This window comes from Dromaius novaehollandiae, chromosome 1, assembly GCF_036370855.1.
Source record: "Dromaius novaehollandiae isolate bDroNov1 chromosome 1, bDroNov1.hap1, whole genome shotgun sequence".
Classification (NCBI taxonomy): Eukaryota; Metazoa; Chordata; class Aves; order Casuariiformes; family Dromaiidae; genus Dromaius; species Dromaius novaehollandiae.
This window is the reverse complement of record NC_088098.1, coordinates 37,121,714-37,148,712: the sequence shown is the minus strand read 5'-3', so window position 1 is coordinate 37,148,712 and position 26,999 is coordinate 37,121,714. Positions and strand designations below refer to the sequence as shown.

The 26,999-nt window shown below is 37.8% G+C and overlaps 1 protein-coding gene across 7 annotated transcripts; it reads right to left on the bottom strand.

Moving 5' to 3' along the window:
- Window positions 1-824: 824 nt before the first annotated feature.
- TMEM19 (transmembrane protein 19) lies at window positions 825-25,420 on the bottom strand. 7 transcript variants are annotated; one of them, XM_064509104.1, is made up of 8 exons: window positions 25,210-25,420; window positions 17,252-17,294; window positions 14,022-14,176; window positions 7,376-7,489; window positions 5,593-5,730; window positions 5,004-5,258; window positions 3,673-3,882; window positions 825-2,162 (listed from the first exon to the last, which is right to left on the bottom strand). In XM_064509104.1, exons 3-8 carry the CDS (start codon window positions 14,149-14,151, stop codon window positions 1,999-2,001), a joined length of 1,011 nt encoding a protein of 336 aa, XP_064365174.1. In that variant the 5' UTR covers window positions 14,152-14,176; window positions 17,252-17,294; window positions 25,210-25,420; the 3' UTR covers window positions 825-1,998. The 7 variants fall into 7 exon arrangements, with proteins under 7 accessions (XP_064365174.1, XP_064365191.1, XP_064365162.1 ...); XM_064509121.1 differs by lacking the exons at window positions 17,252-17,294; window positions 25,210-25,420 and adding an exon at window positions 14,405-14,611 and having other exon boundaries at window positions 5,593-5,628; window positions 14,034-14,136; XM_064509092.1 differs by lacking the exons at window positions 17,252-17,294; window positions 25,210-25,420 and adding an exon at window positions 14,405-14,610 and having other exon boundaries at window positions 14,034-14,136.
- Window positions 25,421-26,999: the final 1,579 nt, after the last annotated feature.

Below are 26,999 nucleotides of genomic sequence, written 5' to 3'. Positions count from 1 at the left end.
ATTTGCATAAACTATACCCCAACTCAATGTAATATGCCCAGAGTAAACACTGTCCTCTTCAGAGTGCTCAGATCTCCCTGAATACTGAAGATTTATGAGTGGGAATTTCAAAAGCAACTCAGCGTCATCACTAAGAAAACATGACAAAGATAAAATTCTGAATAATGGCCTTTGAAGGTCCTTCCTGCAGCAGTTCATTCAGATCACATTAATTCATATAACAGATGAAAGCATTTCATGCTGCTATGAATTTAAAATTATAGATGTTTTCTCACTGCAGTAAGCTATTTCAAAAGTACGACCCAATTAGTAAAAAGTTGACTAAAAGTATACTTCAGTGTCTGAAAATGTATTTTGTTTCAGGAATCAAAAGTATTTAAAAATATAAGCTATTTAATTGAAAGAGAAACTACCTTACAGAAATTCAGTGTATTAATTCCAGAAATCACAACAGTATTAATTAAATCTTCAAAAAGATTGTGTTTAAAATCAAATCAATGCATAAAAGCTTCATGTGTTCATAGTTATAGTTCAAGTGCATATATTCCTTTCATAATTTTGCACCTACCACAGGAACACTGAAATATAGCTGCCACAAAATTATTCTTTTCTGAAAGCTTTCGCTTCTGTGAAAAGTTTGAAATCTTGTATATATAAACTGGATAATACAGTTTACAAGTTCCAGTGCTAATTTCCAGATGTATATAGAACAGATTTCAAACAAATAAACTCAAAATAGAAGGTGTTTTTATAATTTTAAATGTTCTCATAAAAGGTGACATATATATAACCCAAGTGAATTAAGACAGGCAAAATACACAGTATCTTTGTAAAAATCTGATGTTTAATGTAAAATACTCATTTATCTATTAAGTTAAAAAGAAAAAAGGTTTTTTTAAGTTAACTGTACAGGCCCTACTTTCTGAATGTCTCTAGTCAGAGGTTATTAAGAGGGTATTCTTAAGTTTTCAGTACAATCTGTGCTGGCTAAGTTACTTCCATATCTTCTATAATTAATGGTGAAAGATGAACTCATCTAATATAGCAGTCTAAGCACTAAAAGTTCAATTCCCATTTTGAAATGCTTTGTAGATGAGACTCTCCCCATTCACTATAAAGATAACCTCTGTAGCTTCTTTGGTTGAGAATATCATCACTGAAAAGCAACTCCAAACAAAATGGAGAGAAACTACACCACTGAGAAAGAACCCACAGAGAATAGTTTGGTCAACATGCTAAATATTACAGAAATGATGTTCGTATTTCAAAAAAAATCCAAAAAAACACCCCCCCAAATTTGTACTGTTTTATTTAGATAAGTACCACATTACAACAGTGCTAACAACCCTTATAAAAATTTTTAGTTTGGAAATTCTAAAGATTTGAAGAATTCTAAGGATTTGTATAAAACAAGTATACATTTATTCTTCTTACTGGAAAAACTGGTATGTTTTTATTTTAAATTTAGTCTTATGCTTCAAACATTTTTTTTTTAACATTTCAAAATATTTCCATGAAATCTTACATCCTATAGGAGATCATGTGAAATACTAAACCAGAATTCATTCATTTCATCCATGTTACCACTGCCAAAAAACTGCAGAGTGCTTTGTGCCAGGCTTAGACAGTAGCCACAATGCTCCATCATACTGGTAGATGTAGATTAAGCTTCTAATTCCAGTTTCTTGCTCTTCCAAATTCTGTGGACTGTAGAAAATATGTAAGCCAACCTCAGCTGCATGAGGATAAGTGAAGTGCTTCACCTTGCTTGGCAGTGATTGACATCCACTTGAAGAGCTGCAAGAGCATATTGACAAAACCCCTTCTTGGCCCTGACAGATGGCAACTGCCATATGAAGCTTATAGCCTAAAGAAGTTGCAATGGAAAGTCCTTTGGCTCTGAAGGTTGCAGATCCCTTTCCAAAGCGCACTCTTAGGAGTGTCTTTGAGTAAGGCTGAGCGCATCACTGAATCACATACAGAAAACCTTCAGCCACTTCAACCTCTTGGCCAGAAACCCCATGCCACACCTGGAAGCACCAAAGCAATGACTACAGAAGAAAAAAGATTCACTGCGTTGTTGTCTAATATAGGTTTTCCAGATATGTGCTTGGAGTCTTTTGTTTGGTGGTTGACAACCATGCAGATATTCTTGTCAAAACCTGGGAAAAGATAATACTTCCATTTACAGAGTTAACCAAGCTGAAAAGAAACTTAGTAAACAAGTGCACGCAACTTCCTAAATTGTTTAGTTTAAAATTATGGTGTTAAGCATCTGTAAGAAAAGACACTAACTGACCCAATTAACTAAATTATGGTTTAATCCAATAGCTTCAAAGAATGGGATATAAATGCTATACTTTACATTAGAAGTTACTTATTTTGAAGGGTTACAGTTCTACCAGACCTGCCTCTCTCTTTGCATAGTTCCATAACAAGGAAAGGTACGAAACATGAGCTAAATCAGAAGAGGAAAAAGCTATTTCAAGAGTCATTCTAAAGCAAAAGATGCTGTTTTGAACAGAACAGAAACAACTGATGGGAAACATGTATATTCCTGTTAAAAAGATGTATTTGTTTTCAAAGTTAAATAATAGAAATAAATTACTTGATCTGACAGCAAACAAGCCCCTTACAGAGGCTGAATTTAACATCTCTAGTTACACACTAATTTTATACTACCAGCCGCATGGATTTTTTCCCATCACTTAGGCACTTCCTGCTCTGTACTAGCAGTATTCCAGCACTGTGTTTCATTAGCTGTTACTGTGTACACACAGTTATTCTATTTTTTGTCCAAACTGACTATTTCATTTGCTGCCAAAGTATAAAATTTTAATGGCAACTCCCTATACAGTATTAACTGGGTGTGTGCATATGCACATACTTAATGTTGCCATGAGAAAACATTCCAAACAGGATCAGCAGATTTTATACTAGCATTACGTTTCTCTATCGATTTGAATATCTGCTAATACCCACAACATTAATAATTCATTATGAGCTGCTGCTTTATTACAAAACAAAACAAACAAAAAAAGCATGTCAGAAAAAACTTAGAAAAAAAATCTGCTTGGCAAGTAAATAGCTGCTGTTACTGTTACCTTTAAATCATATATTTAAATCTAGCTTTGACTAATGGAAAAGGGCTACAGAAAATCAAGTGTCCAATCCTGACAGTTTCTCTTAACACTTACTATGTTTTAGAAAGCTTTCTTGAAAGAGAAACAGGGGATAACTCCTTATAAATATATATCCCAAATGCAGACAAACCTACATTCAGAGCAGATATATGAAGAGGAATAGAAAGTCTTACCATTAGCTTGATTTTTTACAAAATGGACATAATTTCAGATGGATTACATAAGAGAACTGGGATCTAACTCTGCAAAACTATTCAAAGTTTTACTTAATGTAGATAAGTCAGCTGGGAAGAAATGTACAGAAATCAAATGTACTGAAATCAAAGTGTATCTTCCATCCTCTTCCTTTACTACAAATAAAGCATCAACTGCCCTTGCTCTTATTTTCATTATCATGTCCATCACTTTGGCCTCCTTTGGCCTTTGTGTTATTATTTCTATATTTTCTCAATTTAAAAATCACATCCTCAGCTAAGTCAATTTTTAGGTTACATCGGGGGGGGGGGGGGGAAGAGAAGAACAATCTTACCACTGTATTGCATTGTTGCTCCCAAATACGAATCAACAATTGATCCCAGAAAGCCAGCTGCTGCACCAAACACAATAATTGGCCATTGTGGAGCAGATATATCCAGATCACTCACAAAAAGGAGTTGTGCTATGAAGTAGGCTGCACCTACTACCATGCCACCAAGTAAACTTGAAAACAAGCCCACTAAAGTAATTCCTCCATTAGTACCTAAATCAAACACAATCATGTTAATTTACAAACCTTTTTCTTTTTAATAGACAAGACTTATATTTGTTTAATTGTTTTATATGAAAACAGAACTGTGCTAAGAGTCATCTTTCCCCCATTTACATGCAAAACTCTCTTCCATAGCTTTTACTTACAATTCCCATTATGCTGCCAAGAAGCTTAACCTACACCATTACAGCCTATGTATTACTATTGCTTTCACTGTCTCTGAGGCTAGTTATCCAGAAATATACACCAGAAATAAACTAAACAAAACAGGATGGCTAGTCTTTCAGTGTCACCTGGTATTTGACTACTCTAAATTTGGAGGGAAAAAAAAAAAAAAAAAAAAAAGACATTTGTTCCAATATATAGAGAGTTCCAGGTGTGCATACTATTAAAACAATATCTCTTTCAAAAGAGGTCTACCAAGATATATTTCATCAAGAATGCACTTAAAAGAATGAGCAAAATCCAAAGAAAGGAAGATATTTGACAGCTTACTGGAAAGAAATCCGAGTACTACTTATGAAGAAAAAAAAAGAATGCCCACCCTTTTAAATCTTGTCCCACAAGATCTAAAACTCAGGTGAACATACCAGCAAGACTCAAAAATAACACACCAGTTTGCAATGTCACCCGCTGTGGAGACAAGGTTCCACAGAGGGAAGGTTATTCTACCTGCCCTTGATAAGATATTAAAAGAAATGAGCTATCTGGTTAAGAAGTGAATTATCTGTAGTGTCTATGTGTACTTTATATATTCTTCTACTGATTAAATTTTTAATGACTGAAAAACTCAGATGACAGCTTGTAGTCTATGTATCAGCAGCAATATAAACACTTCAGTAGTACCAGAAACAAGAATTGTCAGGATTCACTAAGAAAGATTTTAGCTCACAGCATGCTATATATTTGTGTGTTATCACATATGAGATAACAGCAAAACCACAGCTGAGTAAATGCAATTTCAGAAAATAAATTCCTACTAAAATTTTCTAATTCCAGAATTTTGATATTTGTTTTTGTGGGGCTTTTTTGGAACTTTAAGTTGGATGCATAGTTCAAAACAAATTAGCAAAATATTAAGACATGAACATGTAAGACAGATAGTATCTCACCTACTGGAACCTTTTCCCAGGTTGTTATCAACCTTGGCTTGCTTTTACTCATTACAGTACCAATCTCTGAAGCCCATGTATCACCAGCAGAGCATGCCAATGCTCCTAAAAGGGATAAGCACATCCATGATGCTGTGTATTGCCTGGAAAAGTCTATTGGAATTTCACCTGGTCCATTTTCTATCATATATAAGATGGCCAGCTCAGTAGGAACACCACCATTACAGAATACTTGCACCCAATTCCGTTGTCCACCTAAAGTGACAAAAATCAAATTTTAGTATCTTCAAGCAAAACACCTTGACATGCAACAGCATCGGGCAAAAGCAAAATACAAATACCTAAAATTAATTAAGAAAGAGACATACATTCAAAACAAAAACTAGTTAACAGTTTGTTTATCAAATAGACCAGATACAAAAGCTAAGTAGCTTATTAACAATTCATGTGAGGAGGGGTGGGGGAAACAATAGTGTTCCTTATTCTGGGTGTGACATCTCATCTGACCCTTTGGAAAAAAAAAAAAAGGGGGGGAATAGGAAGTATTATTCTTCACAGAGGATCTGAAGGAATTAACGTTAGGGCTTACCTTCTTTGTATTCTGAATCTATTTGCTTCTTCATATCTTTTTTCCATTTAGTAAGTTTTGAAGAAGTAACAAAAAATACAAACAAAGCAGTGAAGAAACTGTAATTTGCAACTGTAAGGATAAATCCAACCACCAATCCTACAAAAAATATAAAGTTACTTCATGCACATATTACTTTGCAGAGCAATGAAAGTTGTTTTGAATCTCTTAAATATGAGCAATAATATCTGCATGATAAATCTAAAATAAGACAATCATGCAATAAGAGAATTGCTGAAATGCCCAATACCCTTACCAGAATTTCAGAGACATCTTGACTGAAAAAAGTTACCTTTAACATTTTCTCTTAAATTTCACCTAGTGCTAAAGTTTATGGGGTTTTTTTCAGACCTTCTCTAGTATTGCCAAGAATCAGAGATGCTGTGCAAAAATAAAAGACAGAGCAACACAAAAAAGCTGAAGGATATCTAACCGAAATTTACATACCCTGCCTGAAGATTTTTATTGTTTGTATGTGAAGCATACATACAGCTGTAGCTGTAGCTCTATCAGCACATTTAACTTCAGTTTGGGGATCAATTCCCCCCCTCGGGGGTCTCTTTAAGGTAATCTGGTTAAATCTCCTCCGTATCTTAACAGTTGCTGCTTCTTCCTTCAGTTCTTCATTTTCATGTTTCTGATTTCCTTTTGCCATTTTTTTTGGTGTAGTTTTCTTAAGTATTTGAGCTCCTAGATGTGCTTCTTTTTTCCTACCTCCTCCACACTTCTGACAAGGAGGTTCAATTCTCACTGCCCACCATGATATTACAGTTCTTAAGGACTGAAAGAAGACTGGTAGCACTTAAACTAAATGCCAATATGAGCTGTCTAACAGAGCTGATATACGTCAAGAGGTAGAAGTGTAGCAGAAAAGAAGTGTAGTAGAAAAGCAAAGATGGTTTCTAATCAGGAAACTACTGCCCCTTAACTCACAGACAAAAAAAAAACATCTGCAGGATGGGAGGGAAAGATCTGAGGTCCTGTTTCTTTCCACTGACTATCAATTCATTCAACTTTATGAGACAAACTTCAATCACTTCACCCAAAAGTCTTTCATCAGAATTTAATGAATACTACTGTACACTATACCTTGCGGGGGTTTTCATATGGTCAAGAAAAACTTTCCTGAAACAGTCATCTGCCTAAAGTGGAGTACAAATTTCATATTTTTCTTATTTTGGGGAAGCAAAAAACATCTGAGGACTGCTTGTATTTACAAAAAGGAGAGCCACATTATCTTTATAGGTTTCCTACCAGGCAGGTAGGTTGCTGATATGCCTCAGTTTTTACAGTATTTCTTTACCACTGCCTCTTTCACTCCATTATCTCTAGGTATGTGAAAACAAAAAAACTGTTTCAGGCAGTTTCCTCCAAAAGATATATATACTTTGGACACCACAGTATCATATTATCTCATGTCTATTTATCGTATCTGCAAATCATTTTACTATCTAAAACATGCACTTTTAAATGAACATTGTACTGAAGTTTAAAACAATCTTCCAGAGTTATATACATCTGATGATGTTAATCAAATGAATCACGAACAGCGGCACAAACTAACTTGACTATTTAAATAGCTATAAGAAAAATAAGTATGAATTCAAGATATGGATGCTTACACTTACATTTTTGTTATCATAGGACTAGATGGGAAAGTCTTAAAAGAATACTATATACATTTAAAAGGATTTTAATTTAGTGCATTAAGTATTTAGTTTAATAGTTTCAGGGAAAAACATACCTCCCAAAGCTCCACTGTGATCAAGACTCTTCTTCTTAAAACCCTGTGTAACAATCGCTAGTGGAACCAAGACTGAAAAAAGCCAACGCCATGGAGAAATGGGTCGCAAAGTGCCTGGTAAATTAAATTAAATGGTTACAGGTCATCCTTATATGCCTTTTCATTGCCTTTACATCTGAAAAGTAATTCTCTTCTAGTATGCATTTAAAATCTGATCTTAATACAGGTTAAACCTCTTTACTCTTCAGAAGAGAAACACGTATATGAACAGAATACAGAAACATCTACCCAATTTTTGCAGTTACTGACTCAATTTTTTCTATTGTTCAGCTTCTGTACAACAACAACAAAAAATTAACTAAAATTAATTTATTAAAAAATAGCAAATGCATCAAGAAATCAAGACAGATTTTTTTCATTCTGAAAGGGATTTATAAGCTTTGAAAATTAACATTGAAAAAGTAAGACCAGCTGAAACCTGATGTGGATAGAACACATAAATTACAGTAAACATATAATCACAATAAGTTATGTAGAAATAATTCAGTTTGAAATACGAATAAAATTCAAACTAAAATGCCAGTTAACAAAACATTAGTGTTCCTAGCACATAAGAGATTGCAAAGTAAACTAAGTAAATAAATAAAAGCAAGAACTTTCATCATAGACAATGTTATGACTGATTCTCTGGTAACTATATGAACAAATCTGAACAGCTTATTATTATAATAATTCATTTTTATGAAGTTTCAGTGAAGACATGAACAATAAAGAGAATGAACATAATCCTCAGTCACTAATGCTTTTTGGCACTTTAATGTAATAAAAATCAGAACAACATACTGGAGGCTTCACATTGTTTTTCAAGCCATTCTAAATAGCAGGGTTTATAGGAAAGGTCATTCTTATTTATCAAAGGCTTTAGGCTTGATAGCTCTTGCCTAGCAGGAGGAGGCAACTTTTTTTTATCCCCTTTTTGCAGTGCATACATATTCTGAATTACTCCTATCATGTGCCAATGTTGTCACTTTGTTATCTATTCAATCAATCAAAATGTTAACACTACATTAATAGAAGGACTGCTTCTACTTGGTTGACAGTAGACTTCAGAAGTACTTTCATCTCTATACAGAGAGAAAACATCATCGCATATGAGCTAGCTGACTACTTTTATTTCTACAGTTTTGATATTAACATTATATCCTTTTTTATTCTACTTTTGAAGTTTTAGGTATTATCTAATATACGTAAGTGCTTTGTTCAGCTGCAGTGATACTTGATGTCATGTAAAGAAACTATCAGTACATCCTGCACTTCATACGCAATTCTGTGCTGATGCTGATTTAATGCACTGACTGTCCTTCTGCAGGACTACGAGGAATCATCCATCTATCATAGCATCTTAGCCTCATTAAATCAATTACTGACCAGCCTCACTAATTCACTAAGCTCCATTTTTCCTACCACTCTTCATGCTGAAAATTGAAAACTGGAGGAGGAAACACATTTAATTATATTCCTAAGCCAAATCTTACAAAGAACTACATATTTTGTAGTCTTCCAAATTCTTGCTTTCTCTGCTAAACTAATTTATTTCACTAATGAGTGTTTGCACTAACACTAGAAAGAACGTTTATATGTTCTTTTGCAGTATTAAAAAAGAAACACTCATTTTATTGGCATCCAAAATGTTTTGTTTATGCATTATACCTGGTTGAAAACAAGAACTACCAAACCAGGTCAAGTCAAAATCTGCCTGGCTCAGAATCCCATCTGGCAGTGGTCAGCTCCACACGCTCAGGGAAAGAGTAGAAGAAACAGACACAGACTGATCTTTGCCAGTTTTATTAGGAACTTCTATGTTCTTATTTCTAAAACTGCCATAAATACGCCCAATCCCTTTTTAAAACCAGATATAGCGTTACTCTCCACAACCACCTTCAGAACTGAATTCTGGTTTTAGTTGCACTGAAAAAGACCTTTCAGAAAAAAGCTGAAAAAAAAAAAATCCTGCTGCAAATTTCATCAGACATCTGCTAAATTTTATGAGCAACTGAATGATCATTTCCTATTCATCTTCTCCCTGCCGTTCATGACGTTTACAGATGTCCTCTTTTCATGCTGAAGTATTTTACCTAAAGGTATTTAATTCTTCTTCAAATGGATGCTGTTACCTGCTGTGATCATCCCTATTGTCTACACTGTTGCTTTCTAATTCTGCTATGTACATATTAAGATAGGATGAACAAGTGCATGCAGTACTGATATGGGGAGACACCAGGGATTTACAATTATAGAATACTGAGTTTTCCTTCTGTGCTAAAAATCTATTAATTTTTTGACTGACAATAAATGAAAGATGTCTGAATCAAAAAAAAGAGAGAGAGAGAGACAGACAGACAGACAAACAGACACCCCCCCCCCCACACACACACACACTATATTAAGTAACCTGGATGGTATAATTCCCTTCCCCTGATTATCTGCTTATACTGAACCAGGCTACTGATCTCTTCAGTCACACAATATATTACGGACAGCTGTGGCATAAAACATATATTTGTCTTGCTAATTTCTGTTCTTCTCCTCACTATCTCTTCTTTCATCACCAACTGATCACCATTATCCATGGCAGCCAAGCTCTTGCACACCTCCTCAACAGTGAGAATTTACATACCTCAGAAACATCTGAGCCATAGCTATTATCTTTACAATGGATGTTCTTTTAACTTTAGTAACCTTAAATCTTCATCGAAAAAGGGACTAGTACTGGGGTGGACTAGTACCGGAAACACTCAAAGGAAACTAGAAACACTCCAAATAGGAAGCTAATTGAAAATTAAGCTTATTTCAGCAAGCTATAGGGTACCCCTACTAAATGATGATTTTTGCTAAAGAACAATCTGCACTATACATTTTATACTTCTTAAGTAAATGCTAGCCACAGGACACACACAGATTCCAGTTGCCACCCAAAGATTTCTCCTCAGGTGAGCCTGTAGTTATCTACAAGCAGTTCTGCTTGTTCTGTTGCCCCTATTTTTCTCTAAAATAGAGAAAAATTGGCTTAGCTGATAATGAGAGATGATTTAGACTTCTTACTCTTTGCTCTGAGCACTCCCTCTCAACTGCACATGCACACACACCCCTTTCCAACCTGGCAGCAGTACAGAAAACTAATTGCACATCTTGGCCTGAAGCCCTAGAGAAGACTGTTAAAGCAAGCTGCATCCAAAAATTTCACGACTCGCAAAACACTTGCTCAGCATTAAAACCCTTTATCACTGGCAATTTTTAATTTGACTGCTTAAACTGCCAGGACAGACTATTAGGACAACTTCAAAACAAAAATGCTGTTTTTCAAAATTACAAATGTCTCACTTGTGCAAAGAAAACTAATTTGAATAAAACAACAAGTTATTTTCTCCTCAATATACCTACACTGCCTTGGAAAAATCCTTTTCTTTCTTGAGTTTCCAGTTTACTCTCTCTGCTTAGTCATTCAAGTCATTATGACATGGGTTCAAAAGAACTTGCAGAACAGGAAAACAATATCCCACTCAGCTGTCATTATATCGCTACTAATCATTAAAAAAATCATCAATCTAAAACTCTTAAGTTCATTATTCAAAATACTCCACACCACTCCATAAAAACAGTAGTGTGCATAGCAACTTATCTTCTACAGAGACAATTTATCATCCATGTCCTGAACATGTTTTTTCCTTCTAGAATTCAAAAATACTTACTAAAATAAAAATCAGTTAATAAACTCAATAAAGGAGTTATTACTGTCCAGTTAAAATACATATTTTCATATAATTGAACCAATAAATTCACTGCCTTTGCAGTAATACACATATAACCTTTTTATTCTGTCACCTTGTTTTGACTTTAAATTGGAAGATAAATTCCACTGCAAAAGACACTGACGTGCAAAGGTATATACTACTTATAGAAGGCAGAAATCCAAAGTACGAGAAGAAATTGTTGCTAGAATGCTATGACGTTTAAAGAAGTCTTCCATCTTGGCAGTCAGAGAGGCAAGCTATTGATTACATCCTAAACCACATAACTTACTGTTATATGATGAAATTTCACTTCCAGAAAAAATAACAGGGAACCCAGTTGATTAGGTGAAAGTGGTATGGCTGCCTTCTGAAACATTAGTCCTCTCAAGTCTTTTAAACTTGATGTGAGCCTCTCAAATCTAAGTTTCATGACGATGACTATTTCAGCAAGATTTCAAGTGACAGTTTTTGTTCAACTCCCCTCCACCTCAAAATATTTTCAAAAAGGAAGGCTAGTAGTTTATCTAGCTTTTGAGGCCAGAAAGAAAATATGAAAACAGATGAGAGGTTATTTATCAAGTGTCAGTTATACAAATATAAGACATCCCAAGTCTAGCATTAAAGTGAGTCTTAATCTCATAGAAGAAAGACTTCACGCAGGCACAGCAGCTTGTCTTGATGGAAAGCTGCTGAACATAACGGTCTTTGACAAAAATGCTTGTCAGCGGTGCTTGTAATTCTGCAGATATACAGGCTCCTTATTTCAAAGTAGGGCAAACCTATTTCACAGTAACACTTGTCATTGCAAACACAATGATTCACTCGACAAGAGTAAACTTGTGTGTGCTGAAAAAACACAGTGCTGTGGGAGGTGTGCAAGGAAGTCTTACTGCCAAGGACTGACTCAAAAATTTGAAAGAAAAGCACCACTTGGGAATGTATATGCAGAAACCTGCAATACTACAGCCCAGTTTTGCTAATCATGAACCAGGACAGTGTTTGATATAAACTTAAATGTGAGCTGTACCAAAGAACAAAGTGGTTCTTTTTTTTGGTTGTTTGTGTTAACAAACAAAATTTTCACCTTTTTAAGGCTAGTTTTAAATTGACCTTTCTATATTTCTTTTGAGAAAAACCTAAGAATCAGTACTAGATTTCTACTAAATCTTAACGAATTAAGACTGAGATAGAAGACAATTATTGCTTATGGATTCTTTAATGTTCCCATTATGTCGATATTCTGGTCACTGGTGCTTAAGCACTATTATGAACTATAAGCTGTAAATTAATAAATGTATATTTACAGTAAATTTATGGTTAAGGACTGCAAGTTTCATTGCTTTTGCAAGCCAAACTTACTGAAGCTCTCTCTCCTACTTCCTTAAATCAGTTCCTACTCTTTGTTTCATTCCCTCTTTACATAGATAGTCTCAAGCAAACGGAGAACAGCAAGTTATACATCCTTCTTATTCCCTAACCCTCCTCTACAAAAAGGAGGATGTGTGTGCAGTCTCCTCCTCCTTTGCATCAGTCCCTATCCTGATTCTTCTGATACTACCGTTTCCTGTCACTCTATGCTGTCAATTCTCAATTATGTTAGATAACAAAGACTGGAATATATTAAATAGTGGAAAAACTCAGAGCTATACCTACCAAAAGCATAGAGCAGATACACACAAATGAAACTGAAGAGTATGTTTAAATCCAGCTTGGCTAGCTCTAAATAAAGTTAGCAAAACCTGGTGGTCAAGCCCAATCCTGCATACCTGCTGTGTGTCCAGCATCTCATTGTAAGCCAAAGTAGAAGTGTCCAGACAACAAGTATTTAATGCTGTACCAGAACTAATACCTCACCCCAGAACCTGAAGCACTGAAAAACACATGGTAGAGGCATCCAACTGATACTGCAAGAGTCAGCTCATACTGGCAGGGTATTCATTCTGGCTCCTTCTGGATCCAAGCTGACACCAGATAAAGGCACTTGGGGATATTCATACTGCAACCCTAAGCACTCTTAGCAGCAGCAAAACAGCAATAACACCGGAGCTCTTTCTGCATGAAATCAGGTGAAGCCTCAAGGACTGATTTACCTGTCCCAGGAAAGCAGTCAAATGTTTCTAGGCTTCAACGGATGCTGAAGGCAGTACTGCTGCATTCATGCATTGCTGTAAAAATGGTCCTAGAACTGAAATGACCACAGAAGTAGCACTAGGGTCCCTGCCACTATACACAACTAATCCATAGCCTGAGCTGCCTTGCATCGAACACAGAGCTGACTGTATACACCAATGTCAGAGACTCCATGCACATATCCCTTTCTTCTTGTACAGCTTCCCCCATTTCTTTCTTCCTTCAAGAGAATTCCACCCCATACCCCTGTTCAAGGGCCGCATGTGCATTCTTAATACTTTTTACAGGCTGATGGAATCCTTACAGGCTGTCACTCCTCTCCTCACAGGAAGAGCTCTATCAGCTTGCTCCTTGTTTTCCACTGTTACTTTTGTTTTTCTCTTATTTTCTTTCTTTACAGGAGAAAAATCACACAAGATGCCAACATTTTTAATTCATCAGGATCACTGGGCAGAAATACAGAGAAAGGTGAAGTAACAGTTTGAAAGGTGTTAGTAACCGCTATCAGCTGCCAGCAGGGCTTGAGCTTTCAGCTGTATTAACGTGACAGAAGGGGCTACATGTATGCCCCTTCCAGGCTGCTGGTCTCCACCAGAGCGCAGGAGCCAGAGAGGGCAGGGCTGTGGGCAGCGTGCAGCTCTCCCCGTGCCAGCCTGGAGGACCAGGGGCCACTGGGGCCGGCACCCAGCCCAGCCTACCTGCCACGCACCGGCCTTCGAACTCACCGTAGTACGTACTTGCAGTCATGGACACCATCCAGAAGGCTAAAGAAATACATATGAGCAAGCTGAGGACGACAATATTCGTCATCATTTTGAGGTACTCTTTGAAGAAGTCCTCCTGGTAATAGGACATGGGAAGTCAGTCAGATGGAGACCACCTGCGGGGGGAAGGAAGCACAAGCCGCACAGCATCAGCCATACCATCCCCGACCCCGCCGGGCGGGCAACGGCTGCCGGGGGCCGCCGCTCGCCCCGACTCCCCCCGGGCCGGGGGAGGCCGCGAGGAGGCCCCACGGCGCACCCGGGGCGGCAGCGGCCGCCGCTTCCCGCCCTTCCCCGCGCAGGCTGCCAGAGGCCGCCTCCACCCGCCCGCCGTCGCCACCGACCTGCTCCCCCAGCCCGCCGCTGCCGCCGCCCATCCCGCCGCACGGCGCCCGGCTCCGCGCATGCGCCCGCCGCCGCCGCTTCAACGCCGCCCGCGGGCGAAGGGGAGGCTCCCCGGCCCGGCGTCCTTCCGCAGCGAGTGGGCGAGCGGCGCCCGCCTCGCCTCGCTTCGCCCCGCCTCGCCCCGCCGCCTACGCGACCCTTGAGGCGTCCCCGTGCCTCGCCGCGCCTGCGTAGGCGGCGTTTTCCCCTGCGCGGCGACTACCTGCGGCGCTGCGGCTCTCGGCAGTGGCCGGGCGCGGGGGTTGCGCGGGCAGCAGAGCCTTGTGCGCGCCGCGCCGCCGCCCTCTCGGCAGCCGCCCGCCGCCATTACCGCTAGGGTCCCCGTGCCGTCGCGAGCGGGGGTGCTGGGCCTTGGCCCTGCGCCCGCGTCTCCTCAGCGGCCCAGGGAGGGGCAGGCTGCCCCTCGTCTGACTGGGGTTGTGCGTTTGGCCTTCCCAGGGGCCGAGGGCCAGGCCTTCCTCTCGCTGCTGCGGTGCCTGTACGGGTCAGCCCACCCCTCCGGGCCCGGCCTCTCCCCGCAGGTCTCCTGGGAAAGATACAGACCGAAACGTGGCCCCTGATGCTACCTTGTACCTCGGTACAGAGCTAGAGACGTGTACCTCCGGCCAGGGGCCTTCGCAGCCCCAGGGAGTTCCCTGCAAATCCTCCTCAGGGTGACCTAGTTCTGGCCTCCCGAGCCTGCCTCGGCTGCAGCAAGCGCTGCGCCTGGCCTGAGCCACCGACTCTCCCATTGCCGGGGAGCTCGGGCCCACAACGCCTCTGCCCACGGGTCCTGGCAGAGGTCCGGCCTGCACCCGCGTCCTGAGGTTCTAGTTGTTTGCATGGCGTGCTTAAATAACCACAAATAATGTGTGTGCCAAAGGAGGGAAATGTGTTAAAGGTATATCTAATTTGCCTTTTTGTGGAATAAAAGAATGGCACCACTATAAGATTATGATAGTGATAGGTTTGATAAATAGTGATACAGACCAGTGTTTGGATGAGGTCTGAAACTCTTAATTCATTAACACTAGAAGAGACAGGCTTGAAACATTTCCTAAAATTAACTTGAGATAAAAACAGACCAAACCTGCCTAGTAACTTTCCTGAGGCCATGCCAGAAATAACTTGCAAAACACCTGACTATCAATAAAGAAGCTAATCCAAGTTATTAGAAGGGCTCCACGGCATTCGCTTCCATGTATAAGAGGCTTTGTCAACAAAGCAGAGAAAGACATGAAGCTCCACAACTTTTCAAAAACCCTCCCTTCATTTTAGGGCAGCTACCTATAAAATAAGATTTTTAGCATCATACAACATAATTTTGAACCAATATATATGTATTCTACATTTGTTCTGTGGAATATAATAAGAAAATGCGTAATTTTACAAGTATAGAGGAGTAACTTTATGAGCATCAGTAGCCTCAGGTGTGCTTGTTTCCATAGACTTGAAGAACATATCTTTTATTTATTTATTTGGTGAGAGACTAATAGGTAAAAGTGAAGTAAGAGATACAACAAGTGGCATGTATTAATATAGGCTCTGGTGATCTTTGAGGAATGGGAGTACTTAAAAACCACTTAAAAGTTGCAGTATATAAACTTTGTGTAAGAGATGATAATTTCCTTGTGGAATTTAAGATTATTTCTGGCTCTTACTGGCATCTGATTCATCTTTGAGGCATGCTCTGTTGTGTTTCATTAAGCTTCTGCAGTTTCTAACAGGATGTATACCACAATGCAGGTTCTACATTCTTCTGCAATAGAAACTTAGATGTATTTTGTGTTGTTGTGAAAGGAAAATTCAGTTATCATTCAGTGCTTTTTTTTTTTTTTGACTTTGTCTAAACTAGTGACCATATTCTGCAGAGATTTACACATACCTTGTCTTAGCTGAAGACAGTAGGCCCGTTCCTAGGTTAAAGTTGAGCACTTGTGTAAGTGTTTACAGTGTATGGGCTCTAGGCCAAAAAAAAATTTCTTGGGCCGTGCGCCTTAGACAGGGTTGGACAGACTTTATTTTCTGTTACATTTACTGATATAAAAACTGGGAACACTAGAATTTTCTCTGAAGTAGAGATCACAAAAACATTAATATTAATGCAGATAAACTTTTGTTAAACATGGCTTCTTCCTGCTCCAGTGTTTTTGATTATATAAACCCAACATATTTTGTTGCACACCAGATCAAGAGATAACTTGCTTAATACACATTAAGGGTTACAACTGAATTAGCAAATGAAAAAGAAAGGAAGACTTCTTTCTATATTCAGAAGCTGAAAGAAGTAGCTACATTTTCAAAAGGAATGAGCCTACAGCGGTTTCTAGCATTGGCCGAAATACTATGTTTAAATTACTTTTTTCTAAGTGTTGCCTTTGATTTTACTGAGCCCTGCAATAAAAAAAATTGTAACACTTTTAATGGGCAAAAATTAAACGAAATATTTTTAAGTGTCCATCTAGATATTTAGAATATTGTGAATTTAGAATTCACATACTTAAAATACCATCTTGAATCAGTAAGGAGAGTATTACGCATGTTTAATACATTATAGTGAACATTTAATAAACAATTTTACTGACATTTAAGAAAACACATTGTTATTCACACTGATATAGCTAATGAGCTTGATAATTTAAAAAAATGGCAAATAAGTGTTCTATGAGATAAATGCATCTGAAAGCATTTTCCCTACATTTTCATATACAAATACATCTTTAAAATAAGAAAAATCTGACAAGTTTAATTCTAAAAAAATTTGTTAAAGAAATTATACGTAGCCCAGGTATTTAGTTCCTTCTTACCTTGTACTTAGATCTATACGATGCAAAGGAAGACCAGCACAGTCTAGAAGTAAAAATAAATACGATGATTTAACAGGAGAAAGGAATGTGAGATGAGTAAAGGCAGCATGACAAACTGAAGGTAATAGCATGTTGCTATACGTAGTATACTAATCTTTAACATTCATTTTCTTCTTAGAAATATAGCAGAATTTAGTAGATTAGTAATAATATATCAGAAAATTTCCACATTTTCACAAAGATCTTAGAAGTAGACTTTCTGTTGTGCTTTTCTCTTCTGCCTCTTTTTTGTATGTCTCAGGTAGTAGTCTGCATTTGTCTTTACTATTTGAAACACTATTCATATTCATGAAGGTTCTGTTTCCATCATGGTATTTTTTTCCTTAATGCTATAAAATTAATAGGAAATGTTGATCTGACCATGGAGTAATCCATTTTACCTGCCCCTCTCATTTTTTTTACAGGATAAGAAATATTGTTTGTAGTAGAGAAAAGAAAAGATAAAGGCAGCTAGGCACTGTTTTTTAAAAGCTGAACAGATGATTTTATTCAAGGTGGGATTGGAGAGAAGTAGTGTTTGTCTTAGAATTACTATGACAATAAAGGAAACAATCCATGGATGATCTTGATGGTTTAGGAGCATTAATTTGTACGACTTACTTTTACCTAGCTATTACAGCAAAAAACACCATACTTGAACATGAGCTTCTATGCTCTATTTTCCTTGTAACACTCCGCAAGAATTTCTATATACATATATTTTTTGCTACTAAAGGGAATATTGCTACTTTTTTCAGTTGGCCTTACAGATTGTGTTTGATAGAGTACATTCTGAATAATATAACCTGAAATTTATAAAAAGAGTAATTTAAACATCTTCATTCTTTGTTTACACTTGTCTTTTCAATAACCAAAAACTGGTTAAAGACAACATACTGTTAAATACATAAGATTAACAAGCTGGAAACATTGCTCTAAGTATCACCACTTGCAAGGCCCTTAAATAGTATTCACACTTGTAGAAAATGCAAAATAGTAAGACAGTAAAATTTTATGCTGATAATGGATGTTTTACAGAAAACAGAAGGAAAAGCATAATATTGCAGTTGAATATTTATCTCAAGTAGAACACCCAAATTTAGTAGTCAGCTGTGCAAACTGGGACCAAACTGAGAACAATCATTTCCATTCTAGAAAAGTTCCTATACAGATGAACGCATAGCATTTTTGAGACAGTCAAAATGTCAGTGATATCACTATAGAAAAAACATTCACAGCAGGATTTGGTTTGTTGGCTATAAAACAACGAATGGTGAAGATTAAAATAAGTATCAAACTGTCTCACTGCACAAAATAGAACACAGACTGTTGCTTTAAAAGGCAGTGATTATTAAATATTTGTTGATAGACTTTAGCTTTGTGTTGATTGAGTTCATCCAAGGATAATGGCACCAATTAGATTTATTCATTATCCTAAAATGTTTTGGCCTTTTCAGAGCCATATTGTTTTAGAAATATTGTTTTAGCTTTCAAAATTGATTTGATATTTCACTGGGCATGCCACATTTAAAACAGTATGAATTTTACTTCAAGTTAAGTATTTTGTATGCTTGATACGCTGTACAATACTGAACTTTCACCAAATAAAATCACCTTCTCCCCGACTCTCTCTCTAACTTCAAAAAAAGGATTGAGGTTTTTGTAAAGCCTGTGAACACATTTGAGTACTATTGAAAACAACTGTTAGAAGGAGTGATGTAGGGAAAGGTCTCATGAATCTATATCAATTTATTATTACTGGTTGGCAAGCTTCTGCAAATACCTGACTCTAAACATATTAGTCTCATTGGTTTATGATAACATGCTTTGCTGATTCAGTCATATTCCCTAACTTGATCACTGATGATCTGCCAACTGTAAGCAACAAAAGATTTTTTATGCTTTCATTTTACACATCTGCCTAACAAATATAATGAATGTTTCCAGACTGGCAATGATATTGTGAGGATTTTTTATTGTTTGTAAGCTTACAGTTGATGGTAGTGATTTATTTATTTCAGTTTCTTTGACTGGATGAAACTATATGATCTTTGAGGAAGTGTCCCGATCCAATATCGGGGGGGGTTTCGTTACGATCCCAAGGACGAGATTAAGACGCTAAAACCAGTCACATATCGTACAACCTTTTAACTTTATTTTCCACAAAGTGGGGAGAAAAGGTGGGGAAAGGCGAAGGGGAGGAGAGAGAGAAAAAGAGAGAGAGAGAGAGAGAGAGAGAGAGAAAGGGATATCACCACCCGTGGATCCAGCGGCATCCTGTTGGTCCTCTTCACCCTGGGTGTAAATTTTGGTGAAGCGCGTGCAGTAATTACAACTCGAGCAGGGTCCGACCCTAGGTTCCCGCTGAAAAGCTTGGAGCCAAATCAAGGCAAATTAAATAAATAAATTGTAATGACACGCGTGCAGTAGTTACAGCTCGAGCTGGGCGCCTCCGAAGAGGGACCCCGAACAAAGAAATCCCTGGGCAATTATACTTTCCAATCAAAGCTCTCCGCCCTTCACGCAGTAGTTTGGACCAATAGTAATATTTAGGTCTGGGGTCTCCTGCTCCTTATTGGGTCCCTAGGTAGGTTGTTTACTGTTGTGGTTTCTGCTGACAGATGCGTTTTCATTCTTCGGGTCTTGCCCTTATCTCTCAAAGCCCTGACAAATTATTACTTCCCCAGCAGTGACGGTAGGTGTTATTTCCCAAGGTCCAGACAAAGGGAATATGATCTGGACCCCGAGATAGCCCAGACCCCCCCAATCAGCAGTGTTTCCGCAGCAAGAGGAGGCCCTGCTCCCCAGGGTCCCGGTGCCCAAGCAGGCCTCACTTCAATGCCTTGACATCCTTCCTCCCGGAGTGTGACGCATGGGAATGCAAACTGCTGGTAACTCCCTTGTCTTTCCTGCCTGCACCAGCTCTGGGGCCCTTTCTCACTGAACTAGGGAGTGTGGCCTAAGGCTTCAGCAAATTTAGCTACTCATGCTAAGCAAGTTTTATAGAAGTTGTGCTAAGCAGCAGTAATTTACAGTCCAGGTCCCAAAGTCTCTGCCTGATCGTGGTCTGGTTCAGCGCAGGCTTGGTGTGTCCTGAATGGTCGCAGGGAGACCATTTCGGGAGTCGCAGCAGCTCAGTCCTGTTTCCGCCGGGAACAGATGGCTTGTTCGGGGTTATGGTTTGCTTGCACCTTATGTACCAAGAAATGTTTAAGGCAAAAGTTCACTCATCTGTCCGCCACAGGAAGTTTCTTGGATACTGGATACTTCTGGAGGTAGGACTCCTTTCCTTCTTTCTCTCATGTCCTCAGTTGGGTAGACTTTATCATGGCACAATATGCCCAGAGACAGTTTTATATTCCAGGGCAACTTTCTATATCCACGTGATCCAGGAAATTGTCTTTTTTTAATGGTAGAAATTTATTACATGTGACCTACTTTTTACTATGTCTCTATCTACTTTAGCAAGTAACTCAGTAAAATAGGAAAGAATCAGTATTTTTGAAAGCAGTTGGTGCTCCGGCTTCTCTTATCTCCAGTATATTTGATTTGGAGAGTTTATTTTGTATGGGATATAACCTAGCCTGGTGTTGCAAATCTCTACTACACTTGTAGTTTGAAACTTTCTGAAGGGAAGATAGTCTGCATACTTTTCTCTGTGTCCCTCTGGAAGGGGTATGCCCATATTGCCATCACTCATGTAAAAATCTTTGATATAAAAGCCGTTTTACTGTGCCTCTTTTTGGCTCTCTGTAGAGCATCAGATGACTTCAGGTGTTTGAGAGCTCTCTCTGGCTTGAGAGCCTCCTGCTGACATGTGTTAGGTACATGCTACAGGTCTTTAGGACGGTGTGGTCCACGTGTGGGGTCACAACCCTTAGGGCTTGGAGGGCATTTGGAGGGGGATCGGCAGGTTAGGTTCCTCCGAGAGGAATTAGCTCCTGCACACCACAATTGCTTTGGGAAATGAACACCAGCATGGGGTAAATAAGAGCAACCACAGGACTGGCTCCAAAACTGCACTGTTGTTCTGAATCATCTTGCTATGTAGAGCATAGCCTGGCCTGTGTTGACAGAATAATAGCTATGCAAGGGAACAGGAATGTCTGGCTTTTAGGTTTAGATAACTTTTTAACAATTCAGAATCATTAAGATACATACATTTTTAGCCCGTGAAAACATGTCCTTCCACTTCTATTTTAACGCAAGTGGGTGTAACTTGTCATACCAAATGATTCAAATCAGCAGCTTCATCTGTTTAGGCCAACTACGTAGAACTGATGGAACTCTGCACCTATACTTAGATTTTTCTCCATGGATCAGGCTGTTAGACTTAAGATTTTAGCAAAAGAATAATGCCATATTTGTCTCTACTTAGAACTGGGGAGGAGAACCTTCTGGTAAATAATGCTCAGGCTTTAAGATGCATACATTTTTACTTTGTTTAAAACTACTTGTTAGATATTGGGGGAGGAGTGATGACCCAACCTAAATCTAGATACAGAATATGCTGTTAATGAAAAATATTGTTATCCAGATCATTGGAGCCTGAATTCTTACAGGTTTGCCAAGCTCTCATTGACTTCAGTTGCGAGTGGGTGCCTGAATATCTGAGAGGATGTAAGCTGCAGTCCTTTGAGGGGAGAATACTGGGAAATTCAGGCCAGAGGAAGGGCAGATGGGTGCTATGACATTGTTGTGCTCGGTCTTTATATAAAGAAAATTGGTGGCTTCAGGTAAAAAAAAATAAGGCAAAAAAATGCACAAAGAAACCTCTCTTTTTGGTCTTTTTTGTCAGCAGTATCAAATGAACTGAACTTGGAAAGCAGTTCTAGGTATATCTTGGTAAAACTGAAAATACTTTTTTGGCTGTAGATGTGTCAGTTTCAACAACAACAAAAAATCATTTGCATTCACTTCCAAATAGTTTAATGGCTTGGAAATCATTGGGAATGCGTAAGACCAAGATTTACTGGTCTTCACTAGTCTTTACGGGACTGGGCAGAGCAAGGATTGAAGCTGGGTTTGCTATTTTTAACTGAGTACCTCAGCCATCAGACTGCTGGCTGTCCTAAGGGATGATCTAAGGAACATCTAAGGGATTTTCTGTGCGTTTTGTCCACATTCCATCCTGATTTTAGGAGCTTCCCAACAAAAAATTAATCAAAACCAGTATGTTCTGACTTTAGCACATCAACACTTTCCAGTGGGGAAAAAAACAATTGTAAAATTCCTAAACATTTTTTTCCTAGTAGAGAAACATAGGCTGTCAAGTCCAACTATTTGTTATATTTATGTTTCACCCTGGAGGGTCAAAAAGTAGACAAGTCTGCAAGCCACTGGAAGTTGAAGAACAACAGGGAAATATATAACTCACATTTCAGAAATAATCTCCTTAATAGGAGGGTAAACGACACCTTCCTTAAACAATGGCTAAAGTACCAAAATGCAGCATCTACATGAATAGCTTTTAACTAGGACTTTTCAAGCACTTGCTTGTCATCTCTTTATCTGCATTTGAAATAAAACAGCACTGAACTTAAACAATGGATTGCAAGTATAATCAGTAGGTGGTAGAGCTTCCCTTTCTAGGGGTCCAGGGAGAACATGACTTCATGTCTCCTTCTACTCCTTTTTTCCAACATTATTGCAGTTGCTCTAAGCTATAGTGAATGTAGTCCTCTAATCACCTTTTCCACATCAAGGAGGCTAGGATGCTTTTGTAACAAAATAGAGACTCGAATAAACTTCGGGATGAATGACTGCTAATAAACAAAAGGGGGAAAACCCTTTGTGGCTGTACATTGATGTAATACCACTCAAGTCAGTGAAGATGTGCTGTATTAAACTGTGCAGATCTGACTCAAAAACTCAAGGCAGGTGCTGTTAACACCATCAAAGTGATGTATTTTCTCACTAATTATTGTTTTATAAGCAGGTTTGTGATCAGAATTGGTGTTTTATTAAAGAAGAGATTGACTCTTAATTATTTTCTTATTATTTTCCTTTCTCTACTTTTTATTAATTTATTAAATTATTTTCATTTCTATACTTTTTTGCTGTTTGTTCCTTATTAAATTTCCATTTGACAATTTTTTTGAATTGCTCTTGAGAAAGAAACATGAGAAGTGGTATTTTTTTATGTGGTAAAGCACAAAATGACTGGGGTATCTACCCTGTAGAGATACCTTCTTTAAACCAGGGGAAGAACTGTGCTCAAATACTCACTAGTCAGAACAACTATGGGCTACAAAGTCAGCCTTTATCATATTGGTAAACAGGGAAGACAGATGTCAGAGAAGAACAGATGACTAAGGCACTGTCCCTGCTAGTATATATTACTTTGGTTGCATAAGTTGTTAAAGTTGGGACTGATTTTAGATGAAAGTGGTACAATTCGTATTTGCAGTGAAAAGTACATTCATTTCAGTTGAATCATATGATGAATACTGATGTGTTCCTGGTAGTTCTGATAGAAAAAAAGAAAGTAGTCATTGCTTCACTTCATTCAGTATTTACTGTGGTCTTCATTTGTATTTGTTACAGTTGACTGAGCTAAGATCAGGGGCAAAATAGAAGTTACTGCATATGTACTAAATTCAGGGCTAACAAGTGAAGTACAGAAAAAAAGCTTTCAAAACTCTTTTCTGAAGTTACATATTTTTAGTTTAAATTTATAATCCATCATTTAAAATCTAGTAAAGCATGTAAAATTGCTCTCAAAGCAACTTCAAAGCAACTTTATTCCACTTTTTTAGGTTACCAAAAGCTGATGTAAGCAGAAAATGAAGTATCAAAAGCAATCTGAGTTTCTCTTTGAACACATACTTTGCATTTCTATAGGACTTCCATCATAAGAGGTTAAAAAACTTCACAAACATTACATTTTGGCAAGCTTGAGGGAGGGAAATAATATTGGTAAATGTCTTGTTCAGGGCCACATGGGAAACTGAATAAAGAAAACATAAAACCAGATGATCTGCCAGTTCTTTCACACACAAACTTTATTAAATGATTGTCAAACATGCAGTGAGCCCTAACCAGAGTCTCTGGATTCTGTAATAGAGTAAATGATAAAATCATGCTTTGACGCTTTATAACTATGAAAGAAAGTGTAAGGTAAAGTTCTTGAGGGAATTATCTAGCTGAAGAGTGTACCTGAATTCAGATTTGCAGCACTATGGAGCCTTCCATGCATTTCATAAATTCTAGAAGCCTTGGATTAACCTGGTCTCAGGATGCAGAAGATCCTACATATTAATAGTAGCCTACTAAAAACCTAGTACAGACAGCAATGGTGTCTGACATCTTTTTAAAGAATATTATTTTTCCTATATATACTGCAGCATTATTATAAAGATAGTTAATAATGTAATTTCAAAACCACATAATTCTTAGATTTGCAGTAGATTGTAAATACGTATTTGTAAGGCTGTATGTGAAAAATTATATGTTGCATTGTTGTTTAGAGTTCACTTTTAAGCCACATAAATATTATTTATTTGGAGAGAAATATTAGAGTATAACTTACTTGCTAAATGCACTAGAGATTTAACAACATTTTGTATATAGATGAAAGCAGCAAACTCTCTCTGGCCAACAAGCTGGATTTCCAGAGATATACTTTTAATAATGCACAATTTTTGTATCACTAAATACTTTACTCATTCAAATACAATACTTATGGTTTTGTTAATACAACATTTAAAGCCTGTTTTTTTCTGGGACAAACAGCTGTACATCTAATTTTAAACACTGTCAAGGAGTTGAAGACTTCTTCACTTTAGAAACTGGATGATTATGTGAGAAATGTGAAGACTTCCTGGAAAATCAGAACTACAGAGTAAGAAAGGCATGTTTACCTAGAAGAGGTGGCTATAATCATGTGCACTCAAAAGTTAAGCAGAAACTCTCCTTACCTTCTTTCAAGACTTCTGTTCAGTCCAGATTCAGTAGACCTGGTACGGAAAAAGTAATTCAACAGCAGGATGAGCGTAAGTTCAATGGCAAAGAATTGCAGACTCCCAACGTTTTCAACAGCTGAAGTATCTGATCAGAAGGAATATTTGTGTATTCTGCTTCTTTGCCTTGATAAATTAATTTATTTGTATTCTTTCAGTCACAGACAGGAAAATGCCACAGCAAGTCATCCTGTCATGAGGCGGATCAAGAGTGGAGAAATCAAGAAGCTGACAAACAGGGTGGGGCCCAATCCACTGTTCTCCTGCCAAGACGGTGTCAATTAAAAGATTTCTTCTCTTGTTCTTCTGACTTCAGAGATCCACCCAGTGTCATAAATTGGTACTGAAGTTGCACAGTGCCCTATACAAAACACTCTAAGGTACCATAGGTTTTATCTCAGCAAAGATTGTATTTTTGACTAGCTCTGCAAAAAATTAGATGCATTCTTAATCTGTGAAAGGAGGTTGTATTTATTCCCTAGCACTGTCATAACAAAAATAAATGAAACTTGGTGTTCTGCTTTTCCACATAGATCTGACCTACTTCAGTTTTGGGAAGTCTAGGACATCACCATAACAACAAGATTCTAGAAGGTTATGTTATGGCTGCCAAGTCTTGCCCCATTAGATGTTTTTTCTTGATGACATAAACATTGGATAATATGAATGCAGAAAGGAAAAAGACTTGAATTCAAACAAAATACTCCGAGGAGAAATCTGAAGACATAAATAAGAAGTGAATACTTTCAACATCCTTGATTATTTTGGTAGTGAGTCATGATTGCTTTTATATATTTTGCATTTTTCTGTCTTGAGACATCAGCCCAGCAGTTTTGAGACTGCTTTTAGGTTAATTATTTGAGCCTCCCACCTGTGAGTCTGATGGACCAGTGGAAACTAATTTTGTGTTTAATTTTTCTTACGTCAGCTACTGATTTAGTTGTAAGGCCTAGGAAAATTAAAATTATTCCAGTCTTTCTGAGCAAAGTATCTGCAGCAAAACTCCTTTTCTGCCTAGAAATTCAATCCCCAATTTAGATTTCTGTCTTGCAGTGGAGGAACCCCAGAACTCTTCCAGAGACAATACTATCACACAGAACAGCTTTTGAATTTTTTTTTTTTGAAAACTGATCTTAGATCCACTAATTCCACTAGATAATGTTCAGATCTAAGCTCCTAAGGATAACTAGTAATGAAAAGTTCTCTAACATATGAGCCACTGGTAGTAGCTGGCTGGTTTAATGTACTAAACTTTTGCAGAAATGGCTAATTTTATGATATTCACTGATTCATGGGCTCAGGACACTAGTGTTGTATTCACAAAAGTTAAAGTTAGTCTATGGAAGTAACTCTCTTAATTAACAAAAGGAGGTTTTTGCTGTATGTCACCCCTCTGATGTCAGTTAATGTTAGGTGAACTGAAACATCCGGTAGAGAAAATTTTCTTTCTCCATTAACTAAGAGAGAAGACCTTGATAAATTTATACTGCTAAATAAATAAGCAGGACGTGGGAGCAGGCTCAAGCACTGAGCTCTCTGCAGTCCCCACTGCTTCATTGTAAGATTACTCTCTTTTCTTACACTTCTCTTTTCTTGCATTGTTAGTGATATATCATGCCAAGTGAAGGTTCCTGAACTCTCTTGAAGATAATGCAAAGACAAAATGTTTTGAACTGGACAAAGCATTTCAAATTCTTCAGTTTTCCTATATAGACATAGTTCAGACTAGACTGAAGAATAATAATAAA